General features: G+C 34.7%; 1 protein-coding gene across 1 annotated transcript in view; it reads right to left on the reverse strand.

The window, feature by feature from the left end:
* Positions 1-21,303, reverse strand: part of LOC112926655 (uncharacterized) — a 473,369-nt gene that overhangs the window by 107,610 nt on the left and 344,456 nt on the right. Inside the window, exon 6 of the mRNA XM_072751264.1 lies at positions 1,905-1,960. Coding sequence (XP_072607365.1) covers positions 1,905-1,960 — 56 coding nt within the window. The remainder of the gene's footprint in view (positions 1-1,904; positions 1,961-21,303) is intronic.

Genomic DNA, 21,303 nt, shown 5'->3' on the forward strand with positions numbered 1-21,303 from the left:
TGTTCCTTTCTTGTACTCTCCTTTCAGACCTAGATATGTGGCTGCTCCCTACCATCTGCTGCTATTTCTATATTCTTCAGCATTCTCTTTTTCCCTCTGAGTACTTTATCTTCAGTTCCTAATTAATAATCTATATTATTTTCCCCAAATCAAATCTTTGCTGTAGTTTCTGTCTTTTATTAGACTTTGACTGATATATCTTCTCTTCAGTATCTTGATCTCTCAAACTTTGACTTCCATGATAGCTTTGAATTCCAATTTATATCTCCTTAGCCCTGCATACCTTTTCTCCTTATTAGCATTCACCTTCTTCTCACCTTTTCAGCTTGTCCCTTTATGTTACTCATGAATGAACCCCTCAAGGGGTAAACTCACCTCACTTACTTTCCTAGGTGCCATGTTATACTCTGATGTCTTCAGATGAGTGATTTTTTTTTTATATTATATGAAACTTTTTAAGCTGTTCCCAGTTAGAGAGTTGGTCTGTTACAATTTACACTATCATAGCCAATAAAAGAACTCCTGTTCATACTATTTCTTCATTTTCCTTAGTTTTCTTTAAATTAGCCCAAAGAAAGCTCCATTTAATTGAGCCATTGTAAACTTGTTAATTTTCCTTAATATTTTGACTCATCAACAAGCCAGGTATTCAGGACTAATAATCATGAAATGATAGAGTCTTGTATTCTTTGTCAATTAATAGGTCCTGAGCTTTGTGCTGTAGGATACCACAGAGGGGAAAACCAATGAAGGTTGACTTCCTAAGAAATATTAGAGTATAAGTTTACATACCAGTTTGGATATTATTCTCTGAGAGCTTAGTTTGCTGAAAAGAGGATATATATTGGAATAGATCACATATCAAGAGTCTTCTAATTCTACTCTTAAGAATTTATCCAAAAATATATTCCAAAAGAATATGATTGTGTTAGACACCTTTCCATACATAATGTCATGAAAAGGCCATTATAAACTGATGAAGTGGGCAGCCCGGGTGACTCAGCGGTTTAGTGCCACCTTCAGCCCAGGGCCTAATCCTGGAGACCTGGGATCGAGTCCCACGTCAGGCTCCCTGCATGGAGCCTGCTTCTCCCCCTGCCTGTGTCTCTGCCTCTCTCTCTATGTCTCTCATGAATAAATAAATAAAATCATTAAAAAAATAAAAAAAATAAACTGATGAAGTTATACAAAATTGTGCTTATTCAAAAAAAGTATGGTCATTAAAAAGAAAACTGAAGGTGATATAGGTATTAAGCAAACATTTATAACAATTTAAATATTCACCAATACGGGAATATCAATGTACATTAAATATATCACTCCAATGCAGTCATTACAAGTTATAATTATGAGGGTCACAAAACATGGAAAACTGTTATGTTGAAATAGATTAAAAATATTTCTTTTATTTTTTTATTTTTTTATTTTTTTTTTGATTAAAAATATTTCTATATTTCAGTTACAAATATTAAATCTATACTTTCTTATGGAGAAATCTTGGAAAAAAATAAAAATTAAATATTTTAACATATAACAATGGTGGAATTATGTCTTTTAAAGTTTTAGCTTTTGTCATAATATTGCCGATGCCATCATTCTTTTAAAAAAATAGTTCTGAGATTTCTAATAGGTAAGAAAGAACAAAGAATAAAACAATGGTTTATATAATTTTCAGGTGACTGTTCGAATGAAAATATTTGTTTTTTAGGAAGGATGTATTTTTGCTGGCATTAAATTTGTTACATGAGTTTTGAACATACAGGTCATTAGATAAAACAATGACAAAGTCTTCAACAGAATTTTTCAAAAAGAGTCAAAATTTTATTTTATTTATCAATTTTTGACTAATACTGACCTTCACTAAAAGGTAAGCCCTAGTGTAAAACGTATCATAACAAAATTACCTCACTGGAAAGTCAAATCGATATGATCCAGTCAAATTGCCTCTGCTTGGTTTTACCTGAAATAAATACAGAATTCAAAAACAAATAATTTTTACTTTTGGACCAAACAAATACTTTCTATATGTTTTCCAGGTCACTACTCTTTTCCACAATCTATTCCTGACTGAGTAATCTAATTTACTTATTGCATTTGACTGGCTCTAAAGACATCCGACTTTACTCTTCCTGATAAGAAAGATTTGGTTTCATATTATTAGGGATTCACAGACTTCTCTCAAGGAAGTCCTGCTCAGGGGTAGAGAGGAGGAGGAATGAAAAGGGGAGTACCCTAGCATGTTGTCTCTAATCAATAAGTGAAAAATTGCTTTAGTCTATTTTACATATTAGGTAACTCTGAACTTAAAATTTGTTTGAATAAAGTGATGGTTTTTACTACTAAAAATATTTGAAAATTCCTTCCCTAAACTGTTACATCTGGTTATGGGGCAGTTAGAGGCAAGGCCTATTACTCCTAAAAAATCTGAACAAGTATGTATCGGTGAGATAATATGAGAGAAAACTGTCAATTAAGATACTCAGTTTAAATTCCTGAAATATTAAAATAATGAATATCATATGAAAGAATCCCTTTCCACATAGGTCTACTTAACTTAAGCCTAGTAATAGATTCATGCTATTAACAAATGCCAGACAAAATTTAGCTCTTTCAAAAACTCATAATCAAACTGATAAGATGGGATTTTTACATTGGCAGGAGATAAAAAAAATAAAAGACAATTAGATATTTTATTGGTCAAAATGACTAGTGTACAAAATTGATATAGGGATGCCTGAGTGACTCAGTGGTTGAGCATCTGCCTTTGACTCGGGGCATGATCCTGGAATCCCAGGATCGAGTTCCACATCAGACTTCCTGCATGGAGCCTGTTTCTCCCTCTGCCTATGTCTCTGCCTCTCTCTGTGTCTCTCATGAATAAATAAATAGAAATCTTAAAAAAAAAAAAAGAAACAACCTTATTTTTTTTTTTAAAAAAGGACTTAAAATCTCTTTCTTCTATTCAGGAAGAATTTTAGTAGCACACAAAATAGCAAGATATATTTTACAAATATACTTTATACTTTTGACTCTAAACTAATACCAGTAGTAAAAGCATAAAAGAAAAGGCTGATAGACTTCCCCACATAAACTTTAAAATCTCCCATTTAAAGTGGCCAAAATTAAAAGACAAATAAGAACTGAAAAATAAAACATTGACACATACAGAGCAAAGGGTAGAAATCTATACTATATTAAAAAATTAATATATATCAAAGGGAAAAGGATAACTCTCCCAAACAGAAATTTGGTCTAATAAAATGAAATAAATTGAAATCAGAAATAAAAATATCTAATAAATGTCAAATGTTGTTAAGCTTAATTGTCAAGCAAAAAAACTAAAACTGAAATAAAATTAATACTATTCTTTCCCTATTAGATTTACTAAGATTAAAGTCAATGCTAATGTGTGTAGGGGTTGTTAAGGTATGGCAAAAGGAATATAGCATACTTTGCTAGCGAGAGCACAAACTGGGAAATACTTCCTGATTCAAGTGTCAGCAAAAATTGGACAGTGGTTAATATGCTCATATTATCCAAAACAATCTACAGATTTCATGCACTCCCTAACAAAATACCAATAGCATTTTTATAGAACTAGAACAAATAATCCTAAAATGTATATGGAAGCACCAAGATCCCAGATAGCCAAAGTAATCTTGAGAAAGAAGAAAAAAGCTGGAGGTATCACAATCCCAGATTTCAAGATATATTACGAAGTTATAGTAATCAAAACAGTCTGATACTGGCAAAGAAAAAAAAAAAAAAACAGACACATAGATCAATGGAAAAGGATAAAGAGCCCAAGAATTAAACCCATCTTATATGGTCAATTAAACTTCAACAAAGGAGGCAAAAATACACAATGAGAAGACAGTCTTCAATAAATAGTGTTAGGAAAACTGGACAGCTACATGCAAAAGAATGAAACTAGGCAACTTTCTTACATCATACACAAAAATAAATTCAAAATGGATTAAAGACCTAAATGTGAGACATGAAGCCATAAACTTCTAAAAGAAAACATAAGCAGTAAGCTCTTTGACATCAGACTTAGCAATGCTTTTCTAGATATGTCTACTCAGGGAAGGGAAATGCAAACAAACTATTGAGACTACACCAAAATAAAATGTTTTTTGCACAGTGAAGGAGACTTAACAGAATGAAAAGACAACATACCGAATGGGAGAAGGTATCTGTAAATGATATATCAAACAAGGGGTTAATACCCATAATATATAAAGAATTTACACAATTCAACATAAAAAAAACTGATACTAATTCCACTAGAAAGAATGAGGAGATGACCGGAATAGACATTTTTCCAAAGAAGATATACAGATGGCCAACAGACACATGAAAAGATGCTCAACATCCCTAATCACCAGGGAAATGCAAATAAAAACCACAATGAGATATCACCTCATATTAGTTAGAATGGCTAGAATAAAAAAAAAATAACAAGTATTGATGAGGATGTGGAGAAAAAGGAACTCTCATACAATGTTGTTGGAAATATAAATGGTGCAGCTACTATGGAAAACAGTATGGAGGTTCCTCAAAAAATTAAATATAGAAATACTATATGATCCAATAATTCCACTCCTGGATATTTACCTAAAGAAAACAAAAACATCAATTTGAAAAGGTATACACATGCCTATGTTTATTGCAGAATTATTTATAATAGCCGACATATGGAAGTAAACTCAAGTGATAATGAAGATGTGGCATATTACATATACAATGGAAAGTTAACCATAAAAAGGAATGAGATATTGCCATATGTGACAGCATGGATGGACTGAGAGGGCATTTTGTTACATGAAATAAGTCAGACAGAAAAAGATATACACCATATGATTTCACATATGTGTGGAATCATAAAAACAAAACAAACAAACAAAAAAACAAAAGCAGAAAAAGACCCATAGATGCAGAGAACAAACTAGTGGTTGCCAGAGGGGAAAAGGATGGAGAGATGTGCAAAATAGGTCAAGGGAAGAGAGAGGTATGGGCTTTCAAATACGGAGTAAGTCAGTCCCAGGAATAAATGGTACAGCATAGGGAATATAGTCAGTGGTATTGTAATAGCATTATATGGTGACAGGTGATACTCGTGGTGAGCACAGCATAACATACAGACTTGTCAAATCACTATGTTGTACACCTAAAAGTGATATAAGTGATATAATATTGTGTCTTAAGAAAGACATCTTTAAAATCAGAATATATATATATATATATATATATAAATATATATCAGAATAAAATCAGAATATATATATATATATATACTTTACCGCTCAGTAATTCTACTTCAAGAATATATCCAAGGGAAATTACAATTGTCCATAATGATTTATGTATTTTTTTTTTAATCAGATGAGGGCAGCCCAGGTGGCTCAGCAGTTTAGTGTCGCCTTTGGTCTGGGGTGTGATCTTGGAGACCAGGGATCAAGTCCTACATCAGGCTCTGCACGGAGCCTGCTTCTCCCTCTGCCTGTGTCTCTGCCTTTCTCTCTGTGTCTCTCATGAATAAATAAATAAATTATTTAAAAAAAATAAAAATCAGATGAGGAAAAATGGAAGCTGAATTTCATATAGTAAAATTTTAAGTAAATTGTAATATTTCAAACATAGGACTACTATACAAGAATTAACATCACATTCCAGGGAAATATTTATTCACTTCTTCAAATGTCACAACACATTAAGGATGTGTATATATAATGGTAACCCCATACATATCTCCTTATTTTTGTATCTTATGTATCAATATATCTTATTAGAAAAAAAATGCAAGAATATATTTAAATATGCTAAACAAACCTATCTCTCAATGAAGTGAATGATTTTTTTTGTTTTGTTGCCCTATATTTGCCTGTTTCCTAACTTCTTTGTAATAAGTATACTTTGAGAAAAATAGTACAATACACGCAAAAAAATTAAATTTAAGGCTAAAATGTTTCTTGTACTTTTTTTTTAATATATATACTCTGCCACGGTGCAGATTTATATCACTTTTAGTGTAGTACTTGAATTTTAGAATATATAGTGTCTTTTTTTAATAAAGATTTTGCTTTTTAAAATGCTTTGTGAGGAGCTTAAAAGCTACTCAATGACATATAGAATGTTGGCATTTTACTCAGTTCATTTTTCATGGCCAAGGCTGTACCATCTAATCACTGGGATGCTCCACACTTGAGAAAGCAGCAATGCGTGCCAATGTTTTTGGTCTCTGGGGGCATCTTCACATTCAAATGATAAGGACAGCAGCATTCTAGAAGACCCACAGTGGAAGTTATATGAGAGACCATGTGTTCTCATGAAAATTTGATCCATGCTTATGTACTGAAGATTTGATAAAAGGAAAGGATATTACACATTTTATACCAAGAACCTCCTGCTAGGTCTAAAGTAGAAACCCTTTAAGGACAGCTAAAATGCAACAGAGGCAGGCCACCTCCCTGGACACAAACTTCCAAATAGAGTAGCTCCTATTTGGCTTAAGTCTTGATTTGCCAAAGTACAAATGAATAAAAGAGTAAAACCCTTCATGAAATGTTTGTTGCTAACTTCATAGTTCTTAATTTAGTCATCTGTACACTAAAAAAGAAAGTAATTACTTTATAAGGCTTCTGTGGGAATCAAATTAAATAATATATTTAAAATACTTAGCACAGTTTCTAACATATAGTTCTATAAACAGTCGCTATATTATTATTATTATTATTATTATTATTTGCTAAGCGTTAGCTATTATTATCACATGTTTGAGAACTCAAACCTGGTTCACAGAAGGCATTTAATTGACTTTCTTGTTTAATTTATATTAACATGAATTCAGCTTTAATATGAATGGAATAAATTTATAGTAACATATATCATATTTCTTGCACAACAGAGAAAGCTCAAAAATGATTTTGTTTTTCCCTGATAGTACTGCTTTCATGCAACCCTGCTGTATTTATATATATTCTGAGACTTTTAAGAAAATTGGCTGAATAATTCCACCAAAGGATAGACTTCATTACTAGTACTTCTCCATTGGTTGGTTACATATTGACATTAATAAATATAAAATATAAACAAGCATTTCCACTTCTGTTGTTTTCTACTTTTATCTTAAAAGTAAATAATAAAACATGGTACACATATGATGACCTCAGGTGCTCAAAAAATGAAAATATAAAGTTATTGTTATCAACTGAAAATCAGTGTATATGAGTAAAAAATTTGAAAGTCATTGGCTTTGAAGATGGTTCTGAAAACCAAGTCAATACTTAGGATTTTAAATTGCAGTTTTATAAGATACTCACTGCATGATAGATTTCAGGCTGTTTCATGTGTCCAATGTCATTCAAGGTTGCAAATAAATTTGGCCTTTCAAAAGCAAGATGAATGACAAAAATTCTCTGACATATAGCAAGTCTTCCAGGTTAGGCATGACAAAAGTTCAATGATATCATCAAGGCTATCAATCCATCTGTAATGACATACTGCAGTCTCTTCAAGAATTAAATATGATGTTTGCAAGAGCAGTGTTGCATTTCTGGTTGTAGGACAAAATAAAACAGAACAGCAAACACATAAAATTAGCTACACTAATAGGCTGCTAATTTCTATCTTTAAACAAAATTTGTGAATTTGGACACCTTATACTTGATTGTTCTCTTAAAACATTCTTCTATTCTAAAAATCATGTGATCCATTTAGCCTGTTTTTATGCAGTCTTAGTAACAGCTTACACTGCTTTCAGGACAAAGCAAATACTAAACAGAGGTGGCCACGGTGCTGAGTAAAGAGGCATAATTAGAAATGTTTTATTTTACTCACATCTTTCTCTAAACCAAATACTTGGTCCAATTTAGTGTAGGTATTTTTGTTTTTAAAGAAGTGTGTGTTTGCTTTGTGAAAATAACCCAAAAAGTGCACACACATCTTATGTATTATACTGATTTTCAAATCAATAGGCTTCATGAAGTGAATGACCTAAGCTTCTTATTGCAATTAGCTTTTACAGCAAATCAGTCGACTTTTCTGTAGTTCCCAAGCTTAATGTAATTCTCTATAGGTTAAGGTAAGATATGACAGTAATCAATGTCTTTGAGAAGTCCATACATGCCCCATATATAATTAGGAAATGCATTCAAACAACATTCTGGATTTTTAATTTGAGACTACAGAATTACTCATGAGGGATAATTTTAATAATATATTTATTTTGAAGAATTTACATAATGACAGAAGAATAACTTCTGTACATGGTTTTAATTCTAGGATTTTGCTTAAATTGGTGCATGTACTTTCATTTCAAGGCTTGGGCAATCCATTCAACTTCTAGTCACTAGAGAACAAACTCTGAACCTCAAAACAAAAATCTTGACCTTAATGAGTCTCCTGAGATCCAATCACGTTCTTTCTCATGCTATTCATCATTGGTTATGGAAAGAAAGAAAGGAGGCAATGTGGCAATGTGCTAGACTATTGGAGAAAGTATTAGAGATCATTCTTTATGAACCAATAACTTCATTCTTTTACATGGCCACTGTACAAGGCAGAAAACAAGTATAAGGCAATAAAATATTAGAGTTCAGAGAATCTGTTTGACTCCTGGTTCTACCATTATGCAATTCACTTCACATTTGTGAGTCTCTTCTTACTCATGTGAAAAGGAATCTAATGATACTTCATAGAAATATTGAGAAGTAAAACTATGATAATACCTATGAAAATGCCATGTAGGGCAGCCTGAGTGGCTGAGCAGTTTAGCGCCACCTTCAGCCCAGGGCCTGGTCCTGGAGACCCGGGATCAAGTCCCACATCAGGCTCCCTGCATGGAGCCTGCTTCTCCCTCTGCCTGTGTCTCTGCCTCTCTCTCTTTCTCTCTGTGTGTATCTCTCATGAATAAATAAATAAAATCTTAAGAAAATAAAAAGAAAGAAAATGCCATGTAAACTTTGAAACCCACTGAAAAGGCTCTCTCTGGTACTAAATACCGATGCTTTACTTTTTCTTTCATATTTCCATTAAATGACTTTAAAAAAATATTCAACAGAAATTTATCTGACAAAGGGAATTGTGGGAAAATACAAGTTACATTTTAATAGGAAAAAAACTTTTATTAAATAATGGCTACTTAAAATAAATGAAACCAGAGATAACTGGAAAAAAAGCCATTATATTATAGTACACTCATTTAATACAGCCTATGTTTCTAGAGATATATTCATTTTTTTAAGAACTTTTCAAAAGGCCAAAATATTGAAACTAAAATTATGTTGACTTTAAGTATGTCATAGTAATTTGCAGTAAATCAGTGAAGTTAGATAATAACTCTAAAATTATCACCTCCTTACCATAGCCCTTATCTGTTCATAATTAAGAATTGTTTGAAATATGTTGGGAATATTTATAGAGCTAATTAAGGGTTTATTTATTTATTGGGGGGGGACAGTCAGAGGGAGAGGGAAAAGAATCTCAAGCAGACTCCTCAGAGGGTGGAGTCTGACACAGGGCTCGATCTTATGACCCTGAGATCATTACTTGAGCCAAAATCAAGTCAGACACTTAACTGACCGAGCCACCAAAGTGCCCCTATAGAGCTATTTTTAACCACAATCTTTCATTAAAACTAGTAATTGCATTCTAACTATAGTGATATGGTTAAGACTATGGTGTCTGGACAGAATCTGAATATCAGATCTTTAGCTTACTCTTTATTCTTCAATTTCCTCATCTTTAAAAAGAAGGGAAGGGAATAGCTATAGACCTGCATCATTGGTTCATTGTGAAGATTAAATTATTACATGTGAAATGAATGGAAACATTTAGTTACATGGTACTGTTATTACTATTATCATTATTTCTCAAATGTTAGTTACAAGTGAAATTTGTTCTCTTTTGTTTCTTTTTTCCCCCTTTTTTCTAATTCATAGCAAGGTAGCCTCCAAATGCAATTACTTTGATTTCAAAGTCTCCGCAATTTACATATTACTTTTACGAAGGAGCCGCAAAAAATAGCTCCATGTGTGATATGGTGGAAGGTTGCAAGTTTATACGATGCAGTCTTGCTGAATTATCAGCTCTTATCCATACAGACAAAAAGTCACAGACAAGTCTACAACACAACTAACAAAAACTAACTGGCTCTTTCGGTCTATATTTCCCTTAAGTTATAACAACACAAATCAGTCATGATTAATAATTATAATTACCAATTACATATTCTTTCACATAATTAGCATTTTTAGGTTTGCCTCATATTCTCACATTTGTGAACTTCACAAATCAGGGAGGTAGAGAAAGCCGTATTATTAATAAGATTAGAATTTAACTTTCTGAATTGAGGTAGCCATGGTTGAGAAACTTCTATCCCAGAAGAGCATTAAATCACATGAACCTCTGTATCCTGAAGTAAAATGTGATATCCTAAATCTATCTTTTAGCTGGATTCTCAAATCCTCCTTCATCCATGCATCACTATAGGACAATGATAGGAACAGATGTCACATTAGTGCTAATAGTGGTTTTTTTTTGCATATAACATTGATCTACTCTCCAATGTGTCAAGAAGATAAATTTTAAATGTAGCTATTTATTTATCTGTGAAGAGCAGCCCCACCATGACCTAGAAAAAATGACAAGTCCAAGATATAAGTGCTGATAATTTCCAGATTACAAACTCAACTATTGATTTATGTTTTAGAAATAAGAAAAATGAAGCTCTAAGAAAATAAGTTATTGCTTCTTTAAATAACTTTATTGAGATATATTTGCTGGTAAAAATTGCATGTATTTAAAGTATACAACTTGATGTTTATAAATATATATAGTCTTACTATATATATGTGTCTCTCTATATACACATATATGGTGTAAAGATACAACTTGATGTTTATAAATACATATAGTCTTACTATATGTGTGTTTCTTACTGTATATATGATGCAAAGATCACCACAATTAATTTAAATAAGTTACCTATCACTTCTACGCAATTACTACTATGCATGTGTATGTGTGTGTGTGTGGTGATAAGATTTAGATTTAATATATAAGAAACTGGTACAACTCAATAGCAAAGAAAAAAAACTCAATTTTTTAAAATGGGCAAAAGTCCTAAATAGACATTTTTCAAAAAAGACATACAATGGCCAATAGGTTGTAAATGTGTTCTCAATACCACTGATCATTAGGAAAAATGAAAATCAAAACCACAATGAGATATCATTCATACTTGTTAGAATGAAAATTATGGAAAAGACAAAAGATAACAAGTGTTGAAGGGGATGTGGAGAAAAGGGAACCCTTGTACACTGTTGAGGGAAATGTAAATTAGTATAGCCACTACGAAAATAGTATTAAGTTCCCAAAAATATTAATAATAGAAATACCATGCAACCTAGTAGTTCTACTTCTGGGTATACATCTAAGAGAAATGAAATCTGAATCTCAAAAAGGTATCTATAGTCCCATGTTCATTGCAACATTAGTCACTACAGCCAAGACATTGATATAACCTAAATGTTCATCAATCAACAGACAGATAAAAAGTACGTGTTATATATACACACTGAGATATTATTCAGCCTTAAAAAAAAAAAGAAGGAAATTCTCTCATTTACAACAACATGGATGAAACTGGAGGGCATTATATTAAATGAAATAGCCAGGCACACACACACACACACACACACACACAAACCCCCAAATACTGCATTATCTCATTTTTATGTGGAATCTAAAATAATCAAACTCACGAGAGAGTAGAATAGCGGTTGGTTGGCAGGAGAAGAAGGGGGAGTGGGGAAATGAGATGTTGCTCAAAGAGTACAATTTCAGTTGTAGAAGATGAGTGGGTTCTAGAGATCTAATGCATAGCATGGTGATGATAGGTAACAATACTGTATTGTATTCATTCACTAAGGAAATATTTATGGATGTCTTCTTTATGTTGGGCCCAGAGAATCCAGGGGATCGAACCCATTATTAGGGTATTAATACTACTATTAGTCTTAGTATTTTAAGGTAAACCTCCATTCCCATGCTAAACTAGCTTACTGCCTAGTGTGGGAGATACAATTCAACAAGTCACTATAAATTAACTAAAGACAAGACTGAAATTCAAACTCACTAAAATCAAGCTTTCTGACTCCAAAATAGTTTCAGTCTACTCCACTCCACGCTGCCTACTAAGAATATTGCCTCATTAAAATATTCATCATCTAATTCACCATCTGAACTGCCATGTCTTTGTAACATAGAAGTCATTACCCAATCACTGATCAACCACCTTTTACAATTATGATAGTTGATGTGTTTATGATCCGATTAAACATTCTCTGTTCTCTCATTCCATTTTCAAGCACACACACACAAAAAAAGCTCACTATGTGAAAACAGTTCTTGACCCCTAGAGTATTGATTTGAAGGAGAGATTTTGCACCACAGTCATGTGACACGGAGGTTTTACTTAAAGCATTTACTTACAATGTCCATGAATCTTCTCCAGCTTTATTTTCTGGCATAGAAAAGCAAAAGCGACTCTGGAGTCAGAATGGGTTCAGATTCTAGCTCACTACTTGTTAGCTGTGTGACTGCTACTGACAGTATTGCTATGTATCAAATCAAGTCCAAAGTTTGGTAGCTTGAAAACAACTATCCTTGTGTTGTCTCATAGTTTCAGTGGAGCAGGAATTTGGGAGAGGTGTCATTAGGCAGTCCTGGCTCCTGAGTGGAGCTATAAAGGCCAAAAGGGACTTGAGCTGCTAGGGGTTGGTCAGGCACCTCTCTCTCTTCCTGGGATGGGCTCTCATGAGAGCTAGTTTGGGCTTCCTCAAGGCAAGATACCCTCAAGGTATGACTGAGAACATGGCAGCTCAGGACTTCAGTACAAGTGTTCCGGTGATCCAGGCAGATGTTGTGTCTTATTTCCTAACCTAGCCTTGAAGTCACTCAGTGTTACTTTGGCTACGTTCTGATGGTTTTATGCAAGTTCCAAACCCAACCAGACTCGAGCAAAGGAATTAGACTTCTCCTCTTAAGGTGGGAATGGCAAGGTTTAAGAAAGCATACGGAAAGAATGATATTGCTATGGCCATCTTTAGAAAATAAAATGTGCCACAGTGACTTTGAACAAGTCAGCTAACTTTTCTGTGTCTGTTTCCTTACCTTTAAAATGGTTATATGTGTCACTTCATTGGGTTCTTGAGACTTGAAGGAGCTAATATATTTTAAGTGCTTACATTTAAAGGAGCTAATACATTTTAAGTGGTTAGAGTGCCTAGCACAGAGAATGTCATTCCCTAAATTTATTTTTTAAATTTAATTTCAATTAATTTTATTTACATTTTATTAGTATCTTCAAGTCTCAGCACAAATATGACCTCTATTGTGGAGCCTTTCCTAACACTCTCACTGACTTTTCATTCTTTTTTCCAGCTTAGCAAGGCTTCGAAGTTACCTCTTTTCTAATATGTCACTTCATATTTTATTGTAATTATATGTTCACGGGCCTAGATCCTCCAGTGTACTGTGAGAGGGAAATAAATGGCCGCTCAGTAACACAGATTTGTTTTTTAGGGAAGGACTCAGTCCGAAGCCCAGGTACAAACAATAGCAACAGAAATGTAGATGAAGGAAGATGGTGAAAACAAGCTAGGATAATACAAAATATAAAGATGGCATGTAGTGGATAGTGAATGACTTCCACTTAGGTTTACTCTTCTGTCAAATTCTGAAAGGTTACCATTGTCCTAAGAAGGGGTTGCAAGAGATGCAGGATTTCCAGATGAAAACAGAGCAGTGAGTATAAAGCTTTGGCCTCCAAGTAACATCTAGAAAGTAGATTAAATTTATTGTAATAGGCTAGCTAAAATTTAACTAGCATTCCTATCTTTGGAATTTAGCATTTACACTGTCTGCAATTAAAAACATTTACTGAAAGAAAACTGCATTTGAGAATGAACCTAAGCTTTAAAATTGTGAATGATGGAAATCCACAGCAGTCTATTCCTTTTATCAGAGAAAGCAACATTAATGGCCACCTACTACAACAACAAAAAAATAACCATCCCCAGTATCATACAGAAATCCACAGAATCTATAGTAACAAACAAAGACTGACAATTCCTTTCACCAACAGGAAGGTATCTATAGATCTCAGGAGATTCCTTTAAAATTATAAGCAAGTTTTGGTTTTTCACACCAAGAGCAATCATTGAAATTCAATAAAAAAAAAAAAAAGAAAATCATAGCACATGAAAATTTCAAAAAGCTATTTGAGAATAACACAGCTCTAGAAAGATTATTATTTTTTTGCTCCAGAGTCTACAGATGTTTAAAAATGTATTTTTCAAATCGAACCCTAGGAACATCAGATCTCAGAAACAACAGACGAAGAAATTCTAATTAGCTGTGATGAACGTTGATTATAGAGCACGGATATAACAATGATTACAAAAGGGAAAAAAAGGTGATGCATCAGCCCCACGTATCAAGTATGGTTGTGTAATTAGAGAAATTTAATCACAGCAGGCATATGTGATGTATTTGTATTTGTGCTATTTTGTGGATTCACAGGTGGAACTTCCACAGAAAATACAAAAGGAAGAAAAGAATTCCTATTTTATAAGCTTTACCTCTAAACCATTTACTTCATGAAGGTCTATTTTTTTTTTTGTTCTTTTTGTACTTCTTCCTCACACCCCACAGAAAATCCGTTTCTCTCTCAGCAAAATACTCAGTACTGTTACCTTATTGGGTTGTTCTTTGCAGAATGTCTTCAGCTCATCAGGATTAATAGAAGATATGCATATGCTCACAGGGAAAAAAAAAACAGGCCCTGTTTTATCTAAAACATTTGGTTTTAAAGATATGGTCCTTCATCTGAGTTTCTGAAGGGAAGAGAATATAACCCCTGTGGCTAGAGATGAGGCCACGAACAGTACTAGTGCTCTCAGTTCTGTGAACCAGCCTGAGCTTAGCTGGTTCATGAATAAGTCCCAACATATAAGAAATCACTTGGCCAGCTGACCTCTCACAGAAGATTCAGTAACCTGTTAGAAGGTCACAAGGTTTATCTTTTTTTTTTTTCACAAGGTTTATCTTGAACAAGAGTCTGTCTTGCAGCTTGTTGTTGTTTTTTTATTTCCTGATTAAGTGATGGATGAGAAGAAGTCACCCAGGCAGTACAGAACCAAAACCAAAACAAGGCAAAACAAAACCCTCACAGGAACCTCAGCTGGCCTGCATTATTCCCAGCAAAAGATTTCTGCTTTGCACTGATTACTCATAAAGCCTTTTCCCCAAGCAAATCTTTTTTTTTTTATTTCACTAATGTTGTTCTATAATTAGGGGTTTCTGCTGATATTAGGAGCAAACATGAAAAAGCTGTTCTTGCAATACATTTGTAAAAGGTATCTGAGTTATCATTGGTGAGGCTGGATTAAACTATACAGTTTATCATTATGACAGTGTATCTGCGTTTGCCCTGGAAACTCCACTTATGTATAGCAGTTCCCCTTTTACCATGGGGGATATGCTGCAAGGCCCCCAGTGGATACCTGAAACCATGGATAGTAACAAACCCTATACTAGGTATACTATGTTTTTCCTATACATACTTACTTCTGATAAAGTTTAATTTATGAATTTAGCACAGTAAGAGAATGAAAATAATAACTAATAATAAAGTAGAGCAATTATAACAAGATACTCCAATAAAAGGTATGTGACTATGGTCTCTCCTTCTGTCTCTGTCTCAAAATATCTTACTGTGCTGTACTCATCTTTGCCTGATATGAGATGATAAAATGCCTACACGATGAGATGAAGTGAGGGGAATGACATAGGCACTGCAACATAGTGTTAGGTTACTCCTGAACTTCCGATAATATGTCAGAAGAAGGATCACCTGCTTCCTAACCAAAGTTGACTGTGGGTAAATGAAACTAAGGAAAGCAAAACCGTAGATAAGAGAGACCAGACTACTATATAATAAAATAGAGAAACAGCAGAATCATTAGAAGTTTACACACACACACACACACACACACACACCTTACACATTAATACTTTGTGTAGCTTCTTTAACATTTGTACATGATTTTTCTAGACTCAACCCGATCTAATACAAAGACATTCCCCTGTATGACAATCTTGCTTAAGATATTCAGGAATCCATCATTCTGCAGTTTAAACTATAGAAAAGTTTCTCTTTGATAGAAGATGGATTTTTGTACAAACACATTGTAAAAATGGGAAGAAAACATATCCCATTTTCACTTGCATCTAATAAAGATCTCTTTACATCAAAACAGATATCCCAATTCCTTTTCATGACTTATTCATAAAAGAAATTAGATGTCATCTCTCTCCCCTGAAAATGCACACGTAAACCACACCTACTTGATTAAACTTTGGAACATGACGTGGGTGTTCAAATGCCTGTTGGGACAAGGAAATCGTCCCAATACGTGAGTGAAGCAGTCACTGGTTGTAAATGACTTGTTTTTACTGTATAAGCAGTGGACAAAGGTAAGATTGTTGACAAGGTGAGAGCAGGCCTAAGTGTTGGATCTTTAGCTATATTAACAGAAACTATGAATTTCATAGGAAATCTCTCAATCTTTAAATGTTGACACAATTTATATGGGCCAAACAAAGAATTCTTTGGGCTGATTGGACCTACCAGCTACTAGTTTGCAAACTGTCTTGTACTCTGACTGCTGAAAGGATTAGCAAGTGGAGGGTGAGCCTCTGTGGCAGGCCGTGGCCAGATGATGGTAGAATGGAACCAGAAAGTCAGAAATCCACACCCAATGGCCTCATAAGAAAATCTGCTTGGGCTGTGGCATACTTCAACTAAAGCAAGCCAAATCAGTAACTTGAGCGAGCCAAGGGTAGGCTCTTGGGGAGACGAGAATTACCCGGAAAAAGGTGTCAAGGAAAGCTGACGGTTACAGGAAACATTGGTCCGTTGAGGAGGCCCCAAGAAAACCAGCTCACCACAGACAACTAGATATCAAGTATTAATCACAGAGGGAGAAACAATAAATTTCCATGAACAGTATTAAGAATGAACAAACTCGAGCACTGTTTACACCAAAGTGAAGATTTTCAGGCCACTTGTTTTGACTTCTTAAAATCATGCATACACCCGGATGGGCCCCAGAAAAAGGGTGTGATGGGACATAAACCTATGTGAAGAATTTAACTGTCACAGCAAATGCATATTTTGTTAGCTGATAAATTAGCACAGGTACAAACAAGGTTTATAATTTTTTTAAGGTTTATAATTTAGAGTTGACATAAATTACTGTGCAGTAACATGGCAACTGAAATGTGTAAGAAACTTCTTTGATAATCTACAATTACCCACTTTACTGATATCCTCTGGACGTTTAAATATGAGGATGAGAATTAAAACACTGTTTTATCTCGATGTCTTCCAGCAGCTATGGGAACATGGCATATATACAGGGGAGATGGCACAAAGCCTTCTAGCCCACCCGTAGAACCAACCATTAAATGTGAAGAACAGTTTTTCAATCACTTGAGAGCTTTTCTTGACCAAATTTCACTGCCTTGACAGTCTGAGAGGGCTGAAGAGGACTGCTTAATGAGGGAGGGATGCTCAAAAGCAGGTTGAGCATGAGGTCACCGGAACGATGGGTTGGGCAGATCTATTCTACTTAGAAGACAAGCAAGGGCAAAAATAACACCATGGACATCTCCAAGGTAAGAGAAAATGAAACTGTTTTCTGAAAGAACCTGCTATTTAGAGAGTGAAGAACAAGTGAGTACTTGGATTGGGAAGCAAGGTCAAGCTAATAAAAGCAGTAAGTAGAAATTGTCACTCTGCCTAAAAAAATAGCAACCTGATTTCAAACCAAATTAAGGGTAAATTCCAGTGCTACGGTGCAAAGCCTGAACTATAAAGGAAGGAAGAAGAAAGAAAATCAGATCCCCCATGGCTCTTCTTAAGCTAGCTTTAGTTCTCTTCCACAGAAACAGCATAATATGGTTTTAAGAATAAATGGTATTCAAAGTATTGTTTGCAAAAAGATTCATACTTTCTTTACCATAATCCTGGCAGGCTGTTATGATCTAGATATAGGCACACCTCATTTTATTGCTCTTCACTTTATTGCATTTGCAGATACTGAATTTTTTTTTTTTTTTTTTTACAAATTGAAGGTTTGTGGCAACCCTGCATGGAGCAAGCCTACTGGAGTCATTTTTTCCAACAGCATTTCCTCACTTTGTGTCTCTGTGTCACATTTCAGTAATTCTCACAACATTTCAGTTTTTCACTGTTATTAGATTTTTTTATGGTGATCTATGATCAGTGATCTTTGGTATCACTATTTTAACTGTTTTAAGGTGCCATGAACCATGCTCATATAAGATAGTGAGCTTAATCAATAAATATCATGTGTGTTTTCACAGCTACAGTGACCGGCCAATCCTCATCTCTCTCCCTCTGTTCAAACCTCCCTATTCCCTACAATACAATATTGGAATTAGGCCAATGAACAACCCTAAATGGCCTCTAAGTGTTCAAGTGAAAGAAAGAGTTGCATGTCTCTTTTTATTTAATTTTATTTATTTATTTATTTATTTATTTATTTATTTATTTATCTTCCATTTCTTTATTTTAGAGAGAAAGAGAGAGAAAGCACAAGCCAGGGGAGAGGCAGATGGAGAGGGAGAAGAAGAGCATGGAGTCTGATGCAGAGCTTGATCGCAGGACCCATGAGATCACAAACCTGAGCTGAAACTAAGAGTCGGATGCTTAACCAACTGAGCCACTGAGGTGCCCCATATGTCTTACTTTAAATCAAAAGCTAGAAATGACTGAACTTAGGGAGGAAGGCATATTGAAAGCTGAGATGGCCTGAAAGCTATGCTTCTCACACCAGTTATCCAAGTTGTGAATGCAAAGGGAAAGTTCTTGAGGGAAATGAAAAGTGCTACTCCAGTGAACACACAAGTGATAAAAAGCAAAACAGCCTTTTTGCTGATAGAAAGTTGGAGTGGTATAGACAAAAGATCAAACCACCTGCTACATTAAGCCAAAACCTAATCCAGAGCAAGGTGTTAACTCTTTTAATTCTATAAAGGTTGAAAGAGGTGAGGGCAGTGCAGAAGAAAAGCTAGAATAAGTTGGTTCATGAAGTTTAAGGAAAGAAGCCATCTCCATAACAAAATCCAAGGTGAAGCAGCAAGTGCTGACGTAGAAACCTCAGCCAATTATCCAGAAGATCTAGCTAAGCTATGAAGGTAAGTACACTAAATGACATTTTGTTTAAGATTTATTTATTTTAGAGAGAGAGAGAGAGAGCGAGAGAGCATGTGAGAGCAGGAGTGGGGGGGGGGGGGTTGGGACAGGAGAAGCAGATTCCCCACCAAGGAGGGGGCCCAACTAGTGCTCCATCTCGGGACATATGGATCATGACCGAAACTGGAGGCGGACTCTTAACCGCTTGATCAAGTGAGCCACTCAGGCATCCTAAACAGTTTTTCAATGATATGAAATAATCTTCTATTGGAAGGAGATGCCATCAAGGACTATCATAGCTGAAAAAAAAAAAAAAAAGTCAGTACCTGGTTTCAAAGCTTCCAAAGACAGGCTGCCTCTCTTGTTAGGGGCTAATGCAGTTGATGACTTTAAGTTGAAGCCAATGCTCATAACCATCCTGAAAATCCTAAGGCCCTTAAGAATTATGCTAAATCTACTCTGCCTGTGTTCTATAAATGGAGCAAGAAAGCCTGGATTACAGTATCTCCATTTACAGCATGGTTTACTGAATATTTTAAGCCCACTGTTGAGACCTGCTGCTCAGGAGAAAAAGAAAAGATTACTTTCAAAATATTATTGCTCATTGACAATGGACCTGGTGACCAAAGAACTCTGATGGAGATGTACGACAAGTTTGATGATGTTATCATGCCTACTAATACAATATCCATTCTGCAGCCCATGGATCAAGGATTAATTACAACTTTCAAGTATTCTTTTCTAAGAAATGTATTTCATAAGACCATAGCTGCCATAGACAGTGACTCCCCTGATGGATCTGGGCAAAGGAAATTGAATACATTTTGGGAAGGATTCACCATTCAAGATGCCATTATGAACATTCGTGATTCATGGGAATAAGTCAAAATATCAGAATGAACAGGAATTTGGAAGAAGTAGATTCCAACATTCACGGATGACTTTGAGGGGTTCAAGATTTCACTAGAGGAAGTAGCTGCACATGTGTTAAAAATAGCAAGAGAACTAAAATTAGAAGCAGAACCTGAAGATGGAACTGAACTGCTGCAATCTCATGGTACAACTTGAATAAATGAGGTGCTTCTTCTTATGGATGAGCAAATAAAATGATTTCTTGGGATGAAATCTACCCCTGATAAAGATGCCATGAAGACTTTTGAAATGACAACAAAGGACTTAGAATATTACATAAACTTAATTGATAAAGCAGCAGTTTAAGAGCATCGCCTCCAATTTTGAAAGAAGTTCTACTGCGGGTAAATTGGTATCAAACAGCATCTCCTGCTAAAGAGAAATGACTCGTAAAAGGATGAGTCAATCAATGTGACAAACTTTATTGTTGTTTTATATTAGTAAATTGCCACAGCTACCCCACTCTTCAGCAACTGCCATCCTGACCAGTCAGCAGCCATCAACACTAAGGCAAGACCCTCCACTAGCATAAAGATTATGACTTGCTAAAAGCTCAGATGATGATTAACATTTTTGAGCAATAACATATTTTTAATTAAGCAATAACATAATTTTAATATACACTGTTTTTTAGACATAATGCTATTTCACACTTCATATACTACTGTATAGTGCCAACCTAACTTTTATATGTGCTGGGAAACCAAAAAAAAATCATGTGACTTGCATTTATTGCAATATTTACTTAATTGCAATGGTCTGGAACCAAACCTGCAATATCTGCAAAGTATGCCTGTATTCCAAAGGAAAACAAAATGAAGTTTGGTGAAGTCCCCACAAGTCACACGTAGCTGGTAGAAGAAAAGTCAGGATTAAAGCCCACTAGGTTTTCAGACACTCAGTGCAGTGGCATTTTAATAGCACTCAGATTTTTGTGCTCTCTCTCTCATACATATTCTTTCATATATATATATATATACTTTTTAATCTTCATCAGGATTTTTCTGATTTTTCTGATCCTGCCATCTGTGGTCAATTGACCCCCACTCAGTCTTAAGCACCTCCCACAGTATCATCTGATCCTGTTATTGCAAGGTGCCGTT

The sequence above is a fragment of the Vulpes vulpes genome, chromosome 3 (genome assembly GCF_048418805.1).
Source record: "Vulpes vulpes isolate BD-2025 chromosome 3, VulVul3, whole genome shotgun sequence".
NCBI lineage: Eukaryota > Metazoa > Chordata > Mammalia > Carnivora > Canidae > Vulpes > Vulpes vulpes.